Source organism: Maylandia zebra, linkage group LG14, assembly GCF_041146795.1.
Source record: "Maylandia zebra isolate NMK-2024a linkage group LG14, Mzebra_GT3a, whole genome shotgun sequence".
Classification (NCBI taxonomy): Eukaryota; Metazoa; Chordata; class Actinopteri; order Cichliformes; family Cichlidae; genus Maylandia; species Maylandia zebra.
In genome coordinates this window covers 26,681,725-26,701,742 of record NC_135180.1, presented here as the reverse complement: position 1 = coordinate 26,701,742, position 20,018 = coordinate 26,681,725, and the positions used below count along the sequence as shown (strand labels likewise).

The window sequence follows — 20,018 nt, the reverse complement described above, 5'->3', positions numbered from 1 at the left end:
TGTTGCCTTGTTTTGGCTGGATTGTTATTTGTTGTCAGTGTTGGTCTGCTTGGTATTCAAAATCAGTTATTGTATATAAGCATCTCTTTATTAATCCCGTATTTCATTTATCTGTGTCCACAGGATCCTGCCTTTTTGACAGGCCAAGGTCTTCATCTGTTGACCTACTCATCGAATCATCACTTGCCACAGAATCAAACACCCCTTCTCCCTCTAAGACATACAGAAACAAAGAATTTCACCAGTCAGAGACTTCTTATCTGGTTGTTGGTGTTGGAGAAGTGAGGAAGGAAGAAGACTATGCGAATTACCAACCAGAAGTCAACAAATCCAAGATCATCTCCACAAGAACAGAGAAAAACTCTCTTGTACTGCCTGCAATGAATAGCCAAATGCAACTGGATAAACCAGAAACATCATTAAGCAGCACAACATTCACAGTTGCACCTTCAGTGTCTTCATCCTCCTCCCCTGTCCCCTCATCTGTGGCCCCCCTTCCCCCTGTCAACAGGTACTGTGATTTAAAGAGCCCCAGCTCTATGCATGACAGCACAATTTCCAGAATTATTGATGCTGTATCCTTAAGCAATGAGGAAGACACATGTGGCTCTGTTTCAGCTCTTATTGGTCAATTTGAAAGCACTGTTGACCAAAACAGTTTCACATCTCATGATATGATCCCATCCCATCATTCAAACTTGAGGCCTACTACCCCTAAAACACTAGAAGAGTTCAGATCTCCTCTGAAAACCAGCGCAGATTCCCCCTACAAGAAAAATCCCACAAGTCCCCAGAAGGCAGTTCAAAAAGCAAATAATGTAAATCAGGAAATCTGTTCACCTCACAAAAGTATCCAACGTGCACCAGCCCCCATCTCCAGCCCAGAAACCACTGAGCTTGAGGAGGTCTATACCATTCTAGATGAGGAGGTTTTGTCGCCAGTATCAGTGTACAACCTGAAGAAACAGACAGTCCATGTTCAGGCAGACACTTTAAAGAGCACACCCTCAAGCAGTTTGGGGTCATCTCCAGCAAAGGTGGTTCAGGGACTGAGGAACAGTCATAATATAGGCTGGGATTGTGTGGAAAGAAAAAGAGATGATGAGATAGAGGAGAGGGTGTATGAAGAGGTGACTGATCCCCCAGGACCAATGAGTGAAACAGAACAAAATACTTCTAAAAGGTACATAGGCTCTTCTGTAAACGGTCACAGTTTCCAGATTCCCTGCGATTCATCTGGAAAAGTTTTTACAGAAGTGGAGTTAAATGTTGATGAGGATCCACTGGAGACGATGCTGACTTCCCCAAGACATTATGAGTTTGGGCTTATGAGTCCTATCAAACGCCAGGCTATATATGAAAACCATGAGTCCACTCCCAGCTGCTTCCTACAAAAACAGCCTTCTTCATATTATGATTCCCAACAGCAGTACTCATCACGTTCCTCTCACGTTGCATTTTCACAACATCATTCCCTCATGAATCAACCTTCTTATCAGCAGTTCAGTCACGATGAACATCATGACAGCTCCCAGACTTCCCTCCACTATAGACTTTTTAACTCTAGACCCTCTAAACCCAGTCCACTGCGTCAAAACAGCTACCCCATACCTCAGAGAAATTCCGAGGCCCTTAACTACACCAGAGACTTCAGCACTTCCTACCAGCAGAGGAGCTACAGTGGGAATCGTATCCTAAACATGTCTCATCAAGACAAGCTGGGGTATGAACAGCTGGAGAGGGAGCAAGCAGGATGTTACCAAAATGGTATTTCCTCTTCAGAAAGCCTCCATGATCAATCTGCTACATCTGTAAACAGCTGTAGAGACAGAGGCCTTTATTCCCCCTCTTCAGACTGTGAAGCAGTATACAGCCATCTGGACTATGACTGCATTATGTCCTCTAAGGCGCCACAGAACAGTCAGCTACACAACCAAAGTCAAACACAATCATTTGACCAACAGCAGTCATGGAACCACGAGGTTTCTCAGATTAATTATAGGCACCAGCCACAGGCTGAAACCAGAACTACACGACAGTCTAGTTTAAAGCCTTTATCACCTCTTTCTCAGTCTGATACTATAGACTCCACAGCCCCCAACCCATGCAAATCCAAATCCCTGGGAGACTTAACCTCTGAAGACATATCATGCAACTTTCAGAGCAAATACCACATTATTAGTCGCAGTTTCATCACGCCCCATATGAGGAAGCAAAAGAAGTCGGGCACCATAGAGGGAGTAACTTTCCAGTCACAGTCGTGTGATCCTCTTACCGAACAGCTACGTAAGCTGGTCAGTTTGGAGGGGGATGACAGTGACATCGATAGGCCCCAGTCTCCTCAGTTGCAAGAAAAATCCCCACTGTCACAGCCACAGGCACCAAGTTTAGCTCCTGTTGTGTCCAGGGATATAGATGATTCCCCTCCACCCCTAACACGTCGCCTATCCTCCCGTAGTCAAAGCCGTGTACGTCACATCAATAGCCGGGCTCGCGAAAGACAGCAAGAAGCTCTAAAACCTCGCTCAGGGGTGGTCATCAATAGCACTGGTGGCATTGGTGGGGTGGTATTAAGGAATAAACCAGCCTCACAGAATCCTCCAACGAACAGACACTCTACTGGTTCTTACATAGCAGGTTATCTTGGTCAGCTGGAAGACAGGGGACTTCCCGAAGGAGCTTGCACATCGTTACGTTACGGAAATGGTGACCATTATGGAGATCGATACTATACTGATGACTCTCTTCCACCTGCAAACACAAGCCACTCAGTGTCTGAGCCCGAGGTCTACTTTCTGCTCAGACTCTAATTCTGATAACTTTACATGAAATTAAGAATCTGCCAGTGATTCTTGATTAACTTCTGTTATACCAAAAGTCTGGGGATCAATGAAATAAGCACTTGCTTGTTCTCATGTTTGTTAACCCCAAGTTGAATAAATGTTTATTCTGGGCTGTTTTTAGAAAAGATAAAAGTAAAGCATCTCATATAATCCATGGTTGGATCTGACAGCATGAATTGCCTGTATGAAATGTCCACTATTTCAATAGTGAATGGTCTTTCTAATCGGCTATATATTGTCTGTATTCTGCTTAATGTGTAAATGTACTTGGGAACTTTGAGTCCCTCCAAACGGCTTCCTAGACTGATTGTACAGATACTTGTTATCTTTGTCCCAGTGATGTACTGTCCAAAATATGTACACTGACTATGAAGCAAAAAAAAAAAAAAAGAAGTATTGGCTGTTAAGCAGAGAGGGAATGTCTTTCTGTGTATCATTTGAATGTGTAGTAGTATCAAACAGCTAGTTTGAATTGATGGATTTCATCTTCATATCAAATGTAAGTCTTCCTTCTCTTTCCGGTGGTATTTCTTTATTTGTGTTGTGTGTAAATATTCCTGACATGATTTTTCATCTCAGATGAGTTTTAGTTGAGAATCAGTTCTAACTGTACATTTATGTTTGTGCATGTTACTTGTGAACATGTCAAGCATGACTATGCACCAGTTTATACAATAGGTGTTGCATTGACCAACCTTATTTGCACAGAACAAACAGTTGTATTGGATACAACAGAGGGCATAGGCTGGTTTGTATTGGGTGCAATACAGTACATAGACTTCTTTGCTTGGACTTGTTGCTCTTTTTGATTTGTAGAATTTGAAAATGTGATTGCAAATTAAGAAAAAAATGAGTTTAAAGGTTTTTATTTTTATAATTGCTTTGATACAGACTGCAAAAACGATCTTTTAGTTCTGTTCATTTTTATTTTGTATACGTAATGGACTGAAAAGGCAGAGTGACAACTACACTGGGCCAAGCAGAGGAGAGGAGCGTAGTAAGACTGCAGTTTTGGTGGGTTTTTCTTTTTTGTTTCAGTGTTGCACCATCTTTTTTCTTTGTATGGCTGCTCACTGAAGAACTATGAGCATTTTCTTATCAATGCAATAAAATTATGAGATATTTGGTTTCAGCAAATGACATGTTTTTTTTCTGTGTAGTAACAGATAATCAATCAAGAATGCGGCTGAAGCTCAAAATCGATTCATTGTAAGACATAAACAGCCTCTTCTTTCCCATGCCACCTAAAACGTAACGGGATGTAATTGCTCATGAAATGTAATAGTGTAATAGAAAGTGTAATACAGCTGACAAACGATACACCTGTTGCTCTGGATACACAACTCCCACAGTACAAACGTTCAGGGAAATATGAGAGAAAAGAGGCATACAGCTACATAGTTTGAATGTTTATTTTTTTTTTGATTTATTCAACTTTAGGCTCATTAAGACAAGATCTGAGCCAAGACTTTGCTTTTCTACCCTAATGCTCAGTATCTCAGTCGCCTTAGTTCATCCACACAATACCAAACATCACAACATCTATAACAGTGGCTGTAAGCTTTGCTTTCCAAATTAAATATTAAACTTACAAGCCACCTAAAAGCAAGAGACAGTGAAAATTGCCTTAATTATAAAGCTAATTTAATGGATTTTAGAAAGGCTATGAGATGTTGTTATTTTTCTTATGTCAGCATAATACACACAATCTACTTTTTAGGTACACCTTGCTAGCACCAAGTTGGACAGCCTCAGAGGATGGATACACTGTCATAAAAGGATGGACATGGTTAGCAATAAAAGGTAAACTGTGGCGTTTAAATGATGCTTAGTTGGTGCTAAGGGACCAAAGGTGTGCTAGGACAATATTCTCCACACCATTAAACCACCAGCAGCAGCCTGAACACCTGACAGAAGGCACAATGAAGCCATGCTTTCATGTCATTTATGCCAAGTTGTTATTCCTGCAGCTGAAATTGAGTCATCAGAACAACATTATTTACATATTGTAATTACATTTTTCCCAAAGGAACTGCTGCTTGCTGGATCGTTTCTCTTTTTCAGATCATTCTTTGTAAACCCTAGAGATGACTGTGTGCAGATTCTAGTAGATCAGCAGTTTCTGAAATACTCACACCATCCTGTCCAATGCTAACAACCATGGCAAGTTTCTTAAATCACTTTTTGAACTTCAGATGTGATTGGCTAGTTGGATATTTTTATTAGCAAGTAGTTGAACAGCCATACCTAAGAAAGTGGCTGGTGAGTGTATATGTACATAGTCTACAGACTTCTGGTCAGTAACTGGTTTTGCCAGCTACAAACATCAAACAGTAAAGAAAAAGTAAAAAGAATCAAGACTCAATTAGAAAAATCACCGGAAGAAAGATTTGAAGGGCAGCTGGGAACTCGATCCAAAGAAGGATAAATAGTTTTCTAGATATTTTTTGGGCTAACTCCTGCGCTACAATGACCACAGATTATATAAAAAAATATTCACCCATCTTATTTTACACTTTACTGTAATTTCACTTGAGTTCGAATCATCTATATAAATGTAATGTTGAGAATTTTAGAACACATTAAAAAAAACAATTAAACAAGTTAAGGTGTAGCACTGGAATTCCAGAAATAACTGGAAATCTTTCAGAGAAAAAAGGTTTTCACAAGAATTTGCAGATGTTCATTCCTTGTATTTAAGAGCTCTTTTTATTATTATTATTATTATTATTATTATTATTATTATTATTATTATTATTATTGTATTATTATAGTATTTTGTATTCTGCAAACACTACTATTTTTGAGCCATCTGATACTGCAGATAAAAAAGATAAAATTAATTAGATCAGATGTGATGTAAAACAAGTCTTGTACACTAAATACATTTCTATTCCTGTAAGCAAAAATGATAGAGCATCCATCCATCCATCAATCCATCCATCCATCCATCCATCCTCATCCGCTTTATCCGAGGCCGGTTGGCGGGGGCAGCAGCTTATAAGCAGAGAGGCCCAGACCTCCCTCTCCCCAGCCACCTCCTCCAGCTTATCCGGGGGAACACCAAGGCGTTCCCAGGCCAGCCGAGAGCCCAGGGTCTGCCCTGGGGCCTCCTCCCGGTGGGACATGCCTGGAACACCTCACCCAGGAGGCGCCCAGGGGGCATCCTTGTCAGATGCCCGAACCACCTCAGCTGGCTCCTTTCGATGTGGAGCAGCAGCTGCTCTACTCTGAGACCCTCCCGGATGGCCGAACTTCTCACCCTATCTCTAAGGGAGAGGCCAGCCACCCTTCGGAGGAAGCTCATTTCTGCCGCTTGTATCCGCGATCTCGTTCTTTCGGTCACTACCCACAGCTCGTGGCCATAGGTGAGGGTAGGGACGTAGATCGACCGGTAAATTGAGAGCTTCGCTTTTACACTCAGCTCCCTCTTCACCACGACGGACCGGTGCAGCGTCCGCATTACTGCAGCTGCAGCCCCAATCCGTCTGTCGATCTCCGGCTCCCTTCTCCCATCACTCGCGAACAAGACCCCGAGATACTTGAACTCCTCCACTTGGGGCAGGAACTCATCCCCGACCTGGAGTGGGCACTCCACCCTTTTCCGGCTGAGAACCATGGCCTCAGATTTGGAGGTGCTGATCCTCATTCCCGCTGCTTCACACTCGGCTGCGAACCGTTCCAGTGCGAGCTGGAAGCCCTCACCCGATGAAGCCAACAGAACCACATCATCCGCAAAAATCAGAGATGAGATTCTGAGGCCACCAAAGCGAAAGCCCTCCGCCACTTGGCTGCGCCAAGAAATCCTGTCCATAAAAATTATGAACAGAACCGGAGACAAAGGGCAGCCCTGGCGGAGCCCATCACCCACCAGGAACGAGTCCGACTTATTGCCGGCAAATGATAGAGCATTTCTAAAATATTGTTTTGAACCTACAAATAGCAGGGGAATAGTATTTTAATAGTAATTGTAGTAATAGTAGCAATCTTGAAAAAATTGGGCTTCCACAAGTGCCTCTGTGTGCAGTCAGAGCGCCTTATTTCTTTTTTTTTTTTAATCTATTGAATTAATGTAAGCATTTGTTGTGCTCATTCACTACACCAACACTTCACAATTACCTCATTTTATATAAAATACTCCCCCTGGGGGTACAGGATACAGGGTACAGGAACCATACTGTACTCTCATACACACACCCACCACTGCCAACTGCATGCATGCTAATTATTTGTTAGCATTCAAGTGTTTTTCCACTATTACTCTGGAGAGGAGTCATTTTATTTTATCTGCTGCTTGAGTCATCAGTTTTACTTCCTTTCAAAATGCTTCCCACCTGTTATAAATAGCCACATCAACACCTCACATGTGCAGAGAGGGAGGCAGATATGTGTTGGTCGAGATAGTTTGGACTTTGTAACCAGGTGAAATCATGTTTTTGTTTAAAATGCCCTTTCTTCTTGAAGAACTCATAAGAAGCTCTATAGGATTTAATTAAATGTTTTATTTAGTAAAAGTGTATTTGACTTATTTTACAGGTTTGATGAAGCTGTTTTGGGGTGAATTGTGTTATACATTTACTAGATTTACTGTAATTACGATTCATGAATTTTCTGACATTCATGTGTGCCATATACAGAATGGCTGCTTCCACATTTTGGCTCCCCTTGCAACCCACTAAGTGGCTCTCCTCAGCCCTCTCCCTGCTGCTTGTCAGCATAATGGGTAAACCAGTGGGACTGCAGGGGGTGCAGGCGACGGTGTGCTCCCAGTTGGGTGCGCCAAGCAACAGGGGTGTCTTTCAGGATGGAGATGTGATTATCGGCGGACTCTTTAGTTTGCATTACATACCTTCAGCTGTAGAACAGGACTACACCAGACTGCCACATTATGAACCTTGTAGCGGGTAAAACTTACTCAAAACATGTTTCTTTGTTTGCTGCAATATGTATTATTTCATATTATAAAATCATATCCTGTAACCTTGCCTTTCACAGGTTGTTTAATTCACTATGATTTTTTTCCTCCTGTGGTCACAGTTTAGATTTACAAGCACTAAAATATATGTATGCTATGGCATTTGCCGTGGAGGAAATAAATCAAAACAGCGCTCTGCTACCAGGAATAAAACTAGGTTATCATATACTTGATAGCTGCGGCCGATACCCATGGGCTCTGCAAAGTGCTCTCTCACTGGTTGGAGGAGACAGACACAGCTGCAATTTAACAGCCTCTACACTTTATTCTGAAGCTTATGAACAACCCGGAGAGACAGCAGGTTTGATTTCAAATTTCATGAAGTTAAAATTTGAAAAGTTCATGTCAAACAACAAATAATATGATCCTATGACTGTGTAAAGATGCTGCTTTTATTTATTTATTTATTTATCCAATCATCAGGTGTTCAGCCTGTTCCTTTACTCATTGGAGGTCACGCATCTACAACAGGAGTGATACTCTCTAGGATCCTAGGGCCTCTCTCTGTACCAGTTGTAAGTTTTTATAATGGGAACAATGACTGATGATAATATTGTATAGTCATCTTTGAAGAGCTAATATATTTTGTAAGTTGTAAAAAACTGATATTTGTGTGGCTCACAGATCAGCTACTTGGCTAGCTGCCCCTGTCTTAGTGACAGGTCCAACTTTCCTAACTTCTTCAGAACAATCCCCAGTGATATCTACCAAGCTCGGACCATGGCACAAATGGCCATACGCCTCAACTGGACTTGGATTGGAGCTGTGCTTGCGAACAATGATTATGGTCAAAAGGCAATACAGGTGCATGTTTTCCTATTATGCTGTAAATTGCTGAATAAATCTTTGTGTCCGTCTTATATAATAAAAGATAACATAGTGGTTGTTTATACCTCCATATTTCAGGTATTTCAGGAAGAGATTAAGGGGAAAAGGGTGTGTTTAGAATTCATTGAGACTGTTCACAGAGAAACAATTGTGAGTGATGCCAGACGGGTGGCGCTTACGATCCAGTCTTCAACTGCAACTGTGATTCTGATCTTTTGCTGGTATACAGATGTACAGAAAATATTTGTGGAACTTGCCAAGAGAAATGTGAGTAAAATATATTGACACTAGTAGCATAGGAGTTCATTAGTAAACACAAACTTGTGTTCTGAAAAATAAAAGCACTGCTGGTTTTATTGCAAACTTTCTTTATTTTGATATTTCCTTAGGTGACTGGCAGACAGTTTCTGGCCAGTGAGGCCTGGAGTACCAGTGACGATCTTCTTCAAGATATTACAATCTCTAAGGTTGCAAGTGGAGTTGTTGGTGTTGCCATTCGGAGTTCAACAATACCTGGATTTGAAAATTATCTAAAAAAGTTGAGCCCATCTCATCGTCCTGATGATGAATTTCTGAGAGAATTTTGGGAAAAGGAGTTTGGATGCAGTATTGTGAATGCCTCACACAATACTTCTACCTCATCCCATGTGAAAAAAGCTTCTATACCACCCTGCAGTGGGACAGAGTCCATAAATGAAGTGCAGCATTTCTTTAGCGACATCACCCAGCTAAGAGTGGTGTATAATGTCTACCTTGCTGTTTATGCTGCAGCCCACGCCCTTCACAGCCTACTCTCCTGCCCCAGTGGAAAAATCCCTCCTCAAAACAACATCTCTTCTTGTTCCTCTCCAAAACACATCAGAACTGTAGAGGTGATCATAATTATCACTGTGTGAGCTATTAAACACAAGTGCTGGACTTTAAGATTTCAATAAGTTGAATACTATAAAGCACTTTATATTCTCAATACTGTACTTTCAGCTATTGCAACACTTAAACACAGTGAATCTCACAACACCACAAGGAGAAGTGTTTTATTTCCAAGGAGGTGACCCCCCAGCAAAGTATGACCTTGTGAACTGGCAGAACACACCCAAGGGGACGCTAAAACTTGTTGTGGTCGGTCATGTAGATGGTTTTGACCTCCACCTTAATGAGTCAGCTATTCAGTGGAGCACAGGATCAAATCAGGTAGTCAGATTAACAAACTGCCTAAAGGTTACTGATTAATTTGCTGCAGAAAGTAGTGTTCTTGTCAATTTTTATAAGATTATGCCATGTGTCTTGTGGTTTTTATTTAGGTGCCTGATTCAGTGTGCAGTAAAAGCTGTCGCCCAGGTACACGGATGACAGATAGGAAAGGGGAACCTGTCTGCTGTTTTGACTGTATCCCATGTGCTGAAGGGGAGATTAGCAATAAAACTGGTAAGGAAATGTAAGCAGAGTTCTGGGGTAGTGTTTTCCTTGACCCTTGTCTACTTTAAGTTCATCTGCACTTTTTATTTTCCTATTTTCAATCTGCTTTTCCTCACTTCTTTACCAGATTCACTTCAGTGTGAGCAGTGTCCGTCTGAGTTCTGGTCTAATGTTGAAAGAATTGCCTGCATCCCTCGCCAGCTGGACTTTCTTTCTTTTAATGAAACTTTGGGCATTACTCTCACAACAGCAGCTGTGTCTGGTGTCAGTGTGACAACCACTGTCTTTGTCGTGTTTCTATTCTACCGTCAAACACCTATGGTGAGGTCTTTGACAAAATGTGAAATAGAGTTTAAAGTATTGATTCATTGTTTCATATTTATTTTTTCTCATATCCAGGTACGAGCCAACAATTCAGAGCTGAGCTTCCTCCTTCTTCTGTCACTCAAGCTCTGCTTCCTGTGCTCGCTTGTGTTCATTGGCCGCCCGTCAGTCTGGTCCTGCCGGTTCCAGCAGGCTGCATTTGGGATCAGCTTTGTGCTTTGTGTTTCTTGCCTCCTGGTAAAAACCATTGTGGTTCTGGCTGTTTTCCGCTCAGCTCGGCCTGGTGCTGAAACTTTAATGAAGTGGTTTGGCCCAGGCCAACAGAGAGGAAGTGTCTGCTTCTTTACCTGTATACAGGTGCACATATTCCTGTATTGATGACATAATGAGAATGTTTGCCAATAGTGTCCTTTCTCTATAGTAGATCACAATCTTTTTCATTAGCTGTCTCATCTACAAATAAAGTAAATTAATGTACAAATAAAGTACATTAATGTACAAATGAGGTAAATTAAAAAATGTGGGCAACAACAGTGGAGTAAGAACATTTAAATATTACTTTTGGGCATGATTTTTACAGTAAAATTTCATTGGAAATCCCATGCTTCATTATAATAATAATTTTTTAAATAATAATAACTTTGAGGTTTGTTTGTTCTCCATACAGGTTATCATCTGCGTTATATGGCTCTCTCTCAGTCCCCCCAGGCCTCAAAGTGATTTTGGTTTTCAAGGGTCAAAGGTCACCTTGGAGTGCACCATGGAGTCTGTCGTAGGCTTCTCCCTCGTCCTAGGCTACATTGGCCTGCTGGCCTGTACCTGCCTCCTCTTGGCGTTTCTTGCTCGTAAACTTCCAGACAACTTCAATGAGGCCAAACTGATCACCTTCAGCATGCTGATTTTCTGCACTGTTTGGGTGTCCTTTGTGCCTGCTTACATTAGCTCTCCGGGGAAGTATGTTGTTGCTGTGGAAGTTTTTGCAATACTTGCCTCTAGCTATGGTTTACTGCTTTGCATTTTTGCCCCCAAATGTTTCATTATTCTTTTGAGGCCTGAGAAGAACACAAAGAAACATCTTATGGCTCGATAGTTATTCAAATGTGAGTGTAGAATTCTTTTTACATTTGTCTTTTATTAATAACTGAATTGAATTAGAAAAAGTAGTTGTGTTCTACTGTTAGTAAATAATAGAGGATAGAATCAAATATAATGCAATTATGTGTTCTATATCAATGTTTTTAGTGGGTTTTTTTCCCCTGAGTTTTGATTACAACCTGCACCAAAACCCAGTAAAATGCTTCACTTTGTTTGTTCTAGGCCAGTTTTTTTTTTTTTTTCATTATGCCATCCACATAAACTGATTTAAATTTAGTGATTGCTTTTCTAACTTACTGATATGTTTTGTTGATAATAAATTGAGAGTTCAGGACAACTTATCACAACCATTACACACCAGTTTAAAGACAACAGGCCAACCCAAAACACTTATAGATATCAAATACTCAAAGATGTGCTGAGGCGACTTATGATATCATTTGGTAGTAAATAAATAAAACGGCATTGGACTTTGATAATGGAAGATACACACTCCATACAGAGAGGACTAATCTGTCAGGCAGATTACATTAATATCTTATATATTCTAAATATATACAACAATCAAAGTTCATGATAAATAGGTAGATGTCACATACACAAATAACTTTAAAGATGATATGTAGATTTTGCTGAAACTGCATGTACCAAGTCATGGCCAGCAGATGGTAGTGTCATACCATTTATTGATACTCTGTTCCTTCCCCTGGCTGCTTTGAAAGTAATGTACATACAGCACTCTTATGCCATTGCAAACAGTCTTTTCTTTGACCCAAAGAAATTTGTCTCAGTCCAAATACAATTTGCAATAACAATACAATAAAGTTCATGGATTGCACTGTTAGTCCATGTTTTATTTTCAAAGGTAATTTTGGGGTTAACTGTGTTTCTACTCACATCTCTCTCTCACCACCGTATGTCACTTTAGACTGTGTATTTCAGTCACTGATATCTGCCACTTCCTGTAAACCATTTTGAATAGACAGTATGTTTTATGTGTGGCACAGAAAAAGGATTTGAGGTTGGTACATCAACCACCCTACAACTATTCACAGCGGTGTTTTAGACGAGAGCCTACGCCGTTCATGTATATTGGCGTAAGGGCACTCTCTGCAGGCTATTTTCAGATAATTTCCTCTCTGAGTGGATTCTTTATAGTGCCATTTCTGAGACAGGGGCAATCTGAAGGGGCTTTTTCATGAACAGGTTCCTTCCCAATCAACAATTTTTCATTTGCATGTAAAGCTGAAAAGCTGGATGTAATTTCCATTTGAATTTGTTGCCATGACCCTGTACGTGTTATATGAAACTACTCTATGCTTTTATACTTACAGAAAAGAAAACAAGTCTGTTTAATAATAATAAGGAATTCTGAATACCACTTTGTCCATTTATAATAATAATAAATAAGCAAATAAATAAGCAAATATTTTAATCTATTGTTACTGCATCATTTACATTAATCATTCAGAGGCCAAATAGAAGTAGAGGTCATGTCATTTCTTGCCATGTTTAAGCCATGTTCCATTTTCTTTTTTTTAATTGTGAAATTCCTATACACACTGCAGGCTGTTTACACCTTAGTGTAGATGATTACCAACAGTGGTAAACCCTGGCAACTTAATGAAAGGGTCATAGTGACCTGAAGTACAAATTGTTTGGAGCTTCTCTTCCTTTTTCCACTAATGTATAAATATCTCAAATCACTCCTATATGAGTGACCAAAATGCTCTTTGAAAGGCTAAATTTTCAGCCAAACTATTCTATTTTTTTACCTCCTAGGACCTGGCGTCCACATATGTTGACATCACATTTTGGGTTATTTAGACCAAAATACTCAATTTTGCTCTACAAGTGCCCGATATCCACTTACGAGGACATTATACTGTTACTGTTATATCAAAATTTTAAACAAATATCCTCATATGTGGCTCTCATTTTCGTTAGAAACAAAAATTAGGCAAAAAAAAATCTGATAATTCTTTGTTTTTACATTCATCAGGACCCAATCAGCCCAAATATCACAGAGAAATTAAAAATGCATGCCGTGGAAGAGTTCGGGTCTTAGGAGGTTAAAGTGTCCTAAATGATTTTTTTCAATTAATTTCTACTTCTACTCAACTTCTGTTTCAAGACACTTTATATTATGAGGTGAAAAAGCTACAATAAGAAAAAAAGAAGAAGAAAATCTCAATGATCAGATGACCCTTTTGAACAACCATTTGTCAACAGTGGGAAGAAAAAAAAAACTCCTTTGAACAGGAAGAAACCTCTGGCAGAACCAGGCTCAGGGAGGGGCAGCCATCTGCCACTACTAGCTGGGGGTGAGGAGAGGGGGACAGGACAAAAGACAAGAGGAAGAGAGCCAGATAATAATTATGATTAAGCGCAAAGTAGGCATAAACAGAGAGAATGAAAAGACTTGACTGAAGAAGAAATGTTTATTACAGGAAATCCCTATCATAGACCTGTTGCAGCACAAGAGAATTAAGGGTCACCTGATCTACACCTATTATAAAGCAAAGTTTTAAGCCTAATCTTAAAAGTGCAGGGGGTATCTGTTTACCTGAAGCAAAACCTAGAGGTGGCTTCAAAGAGGGGCCTGAAACCTAAAGGCTCTGCTTACCATTTTACTTTTAAATACCCTAGGAATGACAAATAAATCAGCAGTCTGAGGGCAAAGAAGTATAAGATTGGCCCTGATTATTCATGACCCTGTATATGAATAATGTGCCATGTTTTCTGAAAAACCATAAAACACAGCACAATGCAATAAAAATTACCTCACAGTTTCCTTGGCACTCTGTACCATGACCCTTTTAATAGGACTTAACTCCATGGGAAATAACACTCAAAACATGGTTTGCTGGTGCAATCTGTCAGTAAAAAAAAGAAAAGGATGAAAGCTTCAAATATAGATCAGATTCAAACAATTTCATCAAATGTTTTTCCTTTGTGAATCCTTTTTGTTTTGCATTGTATAATTCTTTTCAAATAAGAAGTGCAAGCTCATTTGGATTATGATAATCATATGTGTGGTACATGTGAACAAGCACCTATATAACTGAATAAAATGGACTGACAACTATATAACACTTTTCTAGTCATACTGACAACTCACACTGCTATGATACAACCTGCACTGTTTGCACACTTGCCTGCATGTAGATATAAAAGTGTCAAAAAAAAAAAAGACAAATCATTGGTGGTTCACACTTGTTTATGTTGATTGAAATTTAATTTAAAACAGCCGAAACCCAATTTAACGCAATAGATCTGCCAGGGTAAATACGGGGATGTTTTTTTACACATACTTGTCACTGAGCATGACCAATGTTTTATTGCTCCTGGTGGTACAGCTTATTGCCTTTTTGTATTACTACTGTTTCCTATTTTGGAGTCAAATCACATGTTAACTTATCTAATCATAACTGACTAGATTTATGTGAACAGTTCACATCTTTACACAGTCAGGAATAGTCACTGAATAGACATCCCTGTCTTTGTCACTGTTGTGTGAACTCATGGATGCAAAACTCACCAGAGCTGCAGCAGTCTTGCGACAGATGTAGCTGCAAATCTCACCGTCAGCTGGTAGCAATTAAGTGTCAACACTATGGCCTCCTTTCATAATACTAGATACCAGATCTGGCTCTCTCAGCTTCAGGTGTAGGGGAAGACCTGAACTTATTGCTTGGTTATTTATTAACGTCTGTCAGGTTTGCGGCCTAGTGCAAATTTGATATTTTAGCAGGTCAAACATGCTGTTTGTTATTCCCCGGAGACGTGGGGGTGCCTCTGCAAACCATTGGGCATCCCGGGTTAATGCCAAATGTTGAGTTAGAGTCAACATTCAACCTAAATAATACAGTGAAATAGCTCCATTTCTATTTCAAAACATTTCTATTATAAAAACAGCCATTTGAATGGGTGTATTCTGTGTGGTTTTTTTCCATTGTTATTGAGTTCAAATTAAATCTTCTAAACCTGGTCAACAAAATGTTTCCAAGGAAAATCTATTGGTCCATGTAGTCACCGCCCTCCAGGTAAATACTCCAATTTCTGCAGCACACACCAGTCACCCTCAGTGATGTTTTGCTCATCTTGTTTACTGCTTCAAATATCAGCCTTACAGCTCTTATAAATACCTAGAACAACATCTTTGTTTTGCAGAGCAAGAGACGGGTATGTCAGTTCAGATATCTTGCCAGCTTTTAGTGGAAACTATCTTTGTTGTCATATTGTCTTGAAATGTTCTCCTTCAGTGGTAAACATCCAGGAACAAGTATTTTTCTTACTTTATAAAGAAAAATATAATACAATTAGGCATTTCGGGAACTGTTAAACCTTAGCAATACAGATTTTTTTTTTTTGCAAATTTTATAAATGTATGATACACCATTGAGAAGTTGTTTTAATATGATATGCATATTTGAAATATCCAGAACAGCTCTGTCCATGTCCTGGGCCAAATGGATCTTCATTCTTTGGTCCTGCACTGCTCCATCCCTGCTCCTTGTAGGGCTTGTGGGCAGACAGCTGGGGCTCCAGGTGGGGGTGCAGGTAGTTCAGACGGTGACCTGTTCTCGGTGGGGTACACCTGGAGACCAGGGTTTATTTGAAGATGGAGATGTAATCATTGGTGGGCTCTTTAATCTTCATTACAATCCTCCAGCTATAAACTATGACTTCACTCAGCAGCCCTACAACAATACTTGTACTGGGTAAATCTATATGCATTTTTTTACTCTTATAACTGTACAATTTCACTGCATTTTGGAAAAACAGGAAAAAACAGAAGATAACTCTATTATTTTTATTTCTGTCTTTTCTATTCCAAATGCAGTCAATTATTTTCTTTCCATTCTTGTTAATAATGTCATGATATATGAATATGAGCTAGTAATTGTTGTGCTTTTTTCTTTTATCCTGGGTGCCCAGGGTGCAAAATCTTCCATTGCAGTACATCTATGCTATGGTGTTTGCAGTGGAGGAAATAAATCATAGTACAAACTTGTTACCAGGTATAAAACTGGGCTACCACATCCGTGATAACTGTGGCCTCCCACAGTGGGCTTTGCAGGCAGCACTGTTGCTGGTTGGTGGAGACAGCACTAACTGTAACACAAGAGCCCTGCAGTCTGGTTATGGACAAGAAAGAGGTAATAAATCTAGTTTTGGAATTTTGGCCCTCATTTAAAAATGAGCAATTAAAATAAACCAGTAAATTAAGTATTATTAGTTTTCTTTAAACTATAACTTTATCTCACTGTATTTTCCATTGTCATCAGGTGATAAGCCCATTCCTTTGATCATTGGTTGCTCCTCATCTGCAACAACTCAGACAGTCGCCAAAATCCTGGAGCCTCTCTCTGTACCTTTAGTGAGTTGTACTATCTATCTATCTATCTATACATATATATGTGTCTGTATGTATATGTCCCCCCCCACAAATCTATACATGAATTTGATACAACTTACTTACTCTTACTCTGACTGATCATAGTGCACACAAGTAATGCATTATTTTAATCTTGCTGAAAAAACAAAACTACAAAGACTCTAGCAACACAGCTATATAGTAGAACCCTGTGTTAAATGTACTATATATTTCAGTATATTTATATGTATATGTATTTATGAGTATGACTTTTTTTTTCAGATTAGTTATACAGCTAGCTGTCCCTGTCTGAGTGATAGACATCAATATCCTAATTTCTTCAGGACCATGGCCAGTGATATTTACCAAGCCAGGGCTTTTGCCCAACTTGCCATACATTTCAATTGGACCTGGATTGGAGCAGTGATAACAGATAATGATTATGGGCATGTTGCATTAAAGGTGGTTTATTTGTTGCAATTTTATCTTTGCAAGAAATCTTCACAACTGTTTGACACGAATCTAAAGGTTCTCTGCTTTAATGTAAATTTCAGATATTTGAGGAAGCGATTCAGGGAGCTGAGGTGTGTCTGGCATTTGTAGAGACTCTTCAAAGGGAAAATATTGTGCGTGATGCCAGACGAGCAGCACTCACAATTCAGGCCTCAGCTGCAAGGGTGATTTTGATCTTCACATGGTATACAGATGTGTTGGAATTATTCCTTCAGCTTGACAAGTTAAATGTGAGAAACTATAATAAAATTCATAATGCAAGACAGAACTGAGGTTTGTAACAGAATATTTTTTTCATTTTTTTCTTACTTTGTCCTTTTGCTTACTAGGTTACTAACAGGCAGTTTCTGGCCAGTGAGGCTTGGAGCACCAGTGGAGATCTGCTCCAAAATCCAGTTACAAGCAAAGTGGCAGCTGGTGTTTTTGGTGTGGCCATTCGAAGTTTAACTATACCTGGATTTGGAAATTATATCAGAAGTTTGAATCCATCTCATCGTCCTCATGATGAGTTCTTAAGAGAATTTTGGGAAAAGGAGTTTAAATGTAGTCCTGGTCTTACATCTGTCTCTTCATATGCTTCTAAACCCTGCAGTGGTACAGAAACCCTGGAAGAAGTGCAGAATCACTTTACTGACACCTCCAAGCTAAGAGTGACATATAATGTCTACCTTGCAGTTTATGTTGCAGCACATGCCCTTCACAGCTTACTCTCCTGCCCATACACAGACAGCATTTCTGAAAATGAAAACTCCACTTGCTCCTTTCCAACAGATATTAAACCCATAGAGGTTAGCAACATTGCTTTCACTCCCAAATTTCCATGTATACCGTTTTTCAAAAGCTACATTTGCAGTAGGGACATTAAGAATTTACAATTCCCCTTAAAATTAGACTAGTACTTTGTACTAAAACACTGAATAGTTACTGAATATTAACTGTTTCAACATTTCCAGGTCTTGCAGCATGTGGCCAAAATAAACTTCACCACACCACAGGGTGAACAGCTTTATTTCCAAGGTGCTGACATCCATGCAAAGTATGACCTTCTCAACTGGCAGAACACGGGTGAGGGCCCAGCAAAATTTGTTTTGATTGGTCGTGTGGATGGGTTTGACCTCCACCTTAATGAGTCAGCGATTCAGTGGACCACAGGATCCAATCAGGTAGCTAAAATAGGAGAATTAAAAAATTTTTTGTGGGTCATAATACGTTGTATACATGAGAATAGGATTTTTCTTTTTTTTCTGTTGTTTAGGTCCCTGTTTCAGTGTGCAGTGAAAGATGCCCCCCAGGTACACGGATGGCACCCAGAAAAGGTCAACCTGTTTGCTGTTTTGACTGTATTTCATGTGCTGATGGGGAGATTAGCAATAAAACTGGTGAGGAAGCTATAATAGCCTCACAAGCATTTAATCTATTCAGTACTCCAATATTCATTCATCAATCTTTTATTATACCATAATCCTGGCTTTAATAGTTTCAGCACATCTACGTTTTGCTGTATGTATTTTCTTCTCCCAGGTTCCCCTCACTGTGACCGATGTCCATCTGAGTTCTGGTCTAATGCTAAAAGAACAACCTGCATTCCTCGCCAGCTGGATTTTCTTTCCTTCAATGAAACCTTAGGAATTACCCTGACTGCAGTAGCTGTTTCTGGTGTCACTGTGACAACAGCTGTGTTTGTGGTATTCCTTCACTATCGTCAAACACCTATGGTGAGAATGCATATCTGTGTAACAGAGACACTGTACATTTTGGGAAAAAAGTTTCCAAAACATTAAGCATATAGGAATCGTTTGAAAGAATTCACAGAAACTGATTATAATGATATTCCTATTCTCATGTTAAGGTCCGGGCCAACAATTCAGAGTTGAGCTTTCTGCTCCTTGTGTCAATCAAGCTCTGCTTCCTGTGCTCGCTCGTGTTCATTGGCCGTCCATCAGACTGGTCTTGTCGTTTCCAGCAGGCCGCTTTCGGGATCAGCTTTGTGCTTTGCATCTCCTGCCTCAAAGTCAAGACCATTGTGGTTCTGGCAGCATTTCGCTCAGCTCGGCCTGGTGCTGAAGCCTTGATGAAGTGGTTTGGTCCAGGCCAACAGAGAGGAAGCGTCTTCTTCTTCACCTGTGTGCAGGTGCGACATGCACTTTTTGAAACCATAAACTATTACTGTTAATGTGATTACAGAAATTAACTTGACTTTGTACAATGCTTCTCCATAAAGGTTATCATCTGCATTATTTGGCTATCAATCAGCCCCCCTGTTCCCAAATCTGACCTGGATGTCCCAGGGCTAAAAGTTACTCTGAAGTGTGCCACTGGCTCTGTGGTGGGTTTCTCTCTGGTATTGGGCTACATTGGACTACTGGGCTGCACCAGTTTCCTCTTGGCTTTTCTTGCCAGAAAACTTCCAGACAACTTTAACGAGGCCAAACTGATCACCTTCAGCATGCTGATTTTCTGTGCTGTTTGGGTGGCTTTTGTTCCTGCCTATGTCAGTTCTCCTGGAAAATATGCTGTTGCTGTTGAGATTTTTGCCATCCTTGCCTCTAGCTATGGTTTGCTGTTCTGCATATTTGCTCCAAAGTGCTTCATCATTCTTTTGAGGCCTGAGAAAAACACTAAAAAACATTTGATGGGTAGATAG

The 20,018-nt window shown here is 40.0% G+C and overlaps 3 protein-coding genes across 9 annotated transcripts in view; all 3 read left to right on the top strand.

The window, feature by feature from the left end:
- Positions 1–3,980, top strand: part of plch1 (phospholipase C, eta 1) — a 71,176-nt gene extending 67,196 nt beyond the window's left edge. For 5 of the 7 annotated variants that reach the window (XM_076873264.1, XM_076873262.1, XM_076873263.1 and 2 more), the window contains one exon: positions 124–3,980. In XM_076873264.1, coding sequence (XP_076729379.1) covers positions 124–2,810 — 2,687 coding nt within the window. In that variant the 3' untranslated portion in view covers positions 2,811–3,980. The remainder of the gene's footprint in view (positions 1–123) is intronic. The other 2 variants (XM_076873265.1, XM_076873266.1) reach the window with 2 other exon arrangements.
- A 3,582-nt stretch (positions 3,981–7,562) lies between these two features.
- Positions 7,563–11,476, top strand: LOC101469668 (extracellular calcium-sensing receptor-like). The gene is made up of 12 exons (XM_076892044.1): positions 7,563–7,747; positions 7,881–8,023; positions 8,242–8,333; positions 8,443–8,622; positions 8,725–8,913; positions 9,036–9,257; positions 9,333–9,518; positions 9,628–9,837; positions 9,948–10,071; positions 10,190–10,383; positions 10,462–10,743; positions 11,054–11,476. The coding sequence occupies exons 1-12, from the start codon at positions 7,563–7,565 to the stop codon at positions 11,474–11,476; spliced, it is 2,430 nt and encodes an 809-aa protein (XP_076748159.1).
- A 4,463-nt stretch (positions 11,477–15,939) lies between these two features.
- On the top strand, positions 15,940–20,018 carry LOC101469403 (extracellular calcium-sensing receptor-like). The gene is made up of 11 exons (XM_023152920.2): positions 15,940–16,205; positions 16,423–16,625; positions 16,773–16,864; positions 17,144–17,323; positions 17,416–17,604; positions 17,704–18,162; positions 18,328–18,537; positions 18,630–18,753; positions 18,896–19,089; positions 19,224–19,505; positions 19,596–20,018. Exons 1-11 carry the CDS (start codon positions 15,940–15,942, stop codon positions 20,016–20,018), a joined length of 2,622 nt encoding a protein of 873 aa, XP_023008688.2.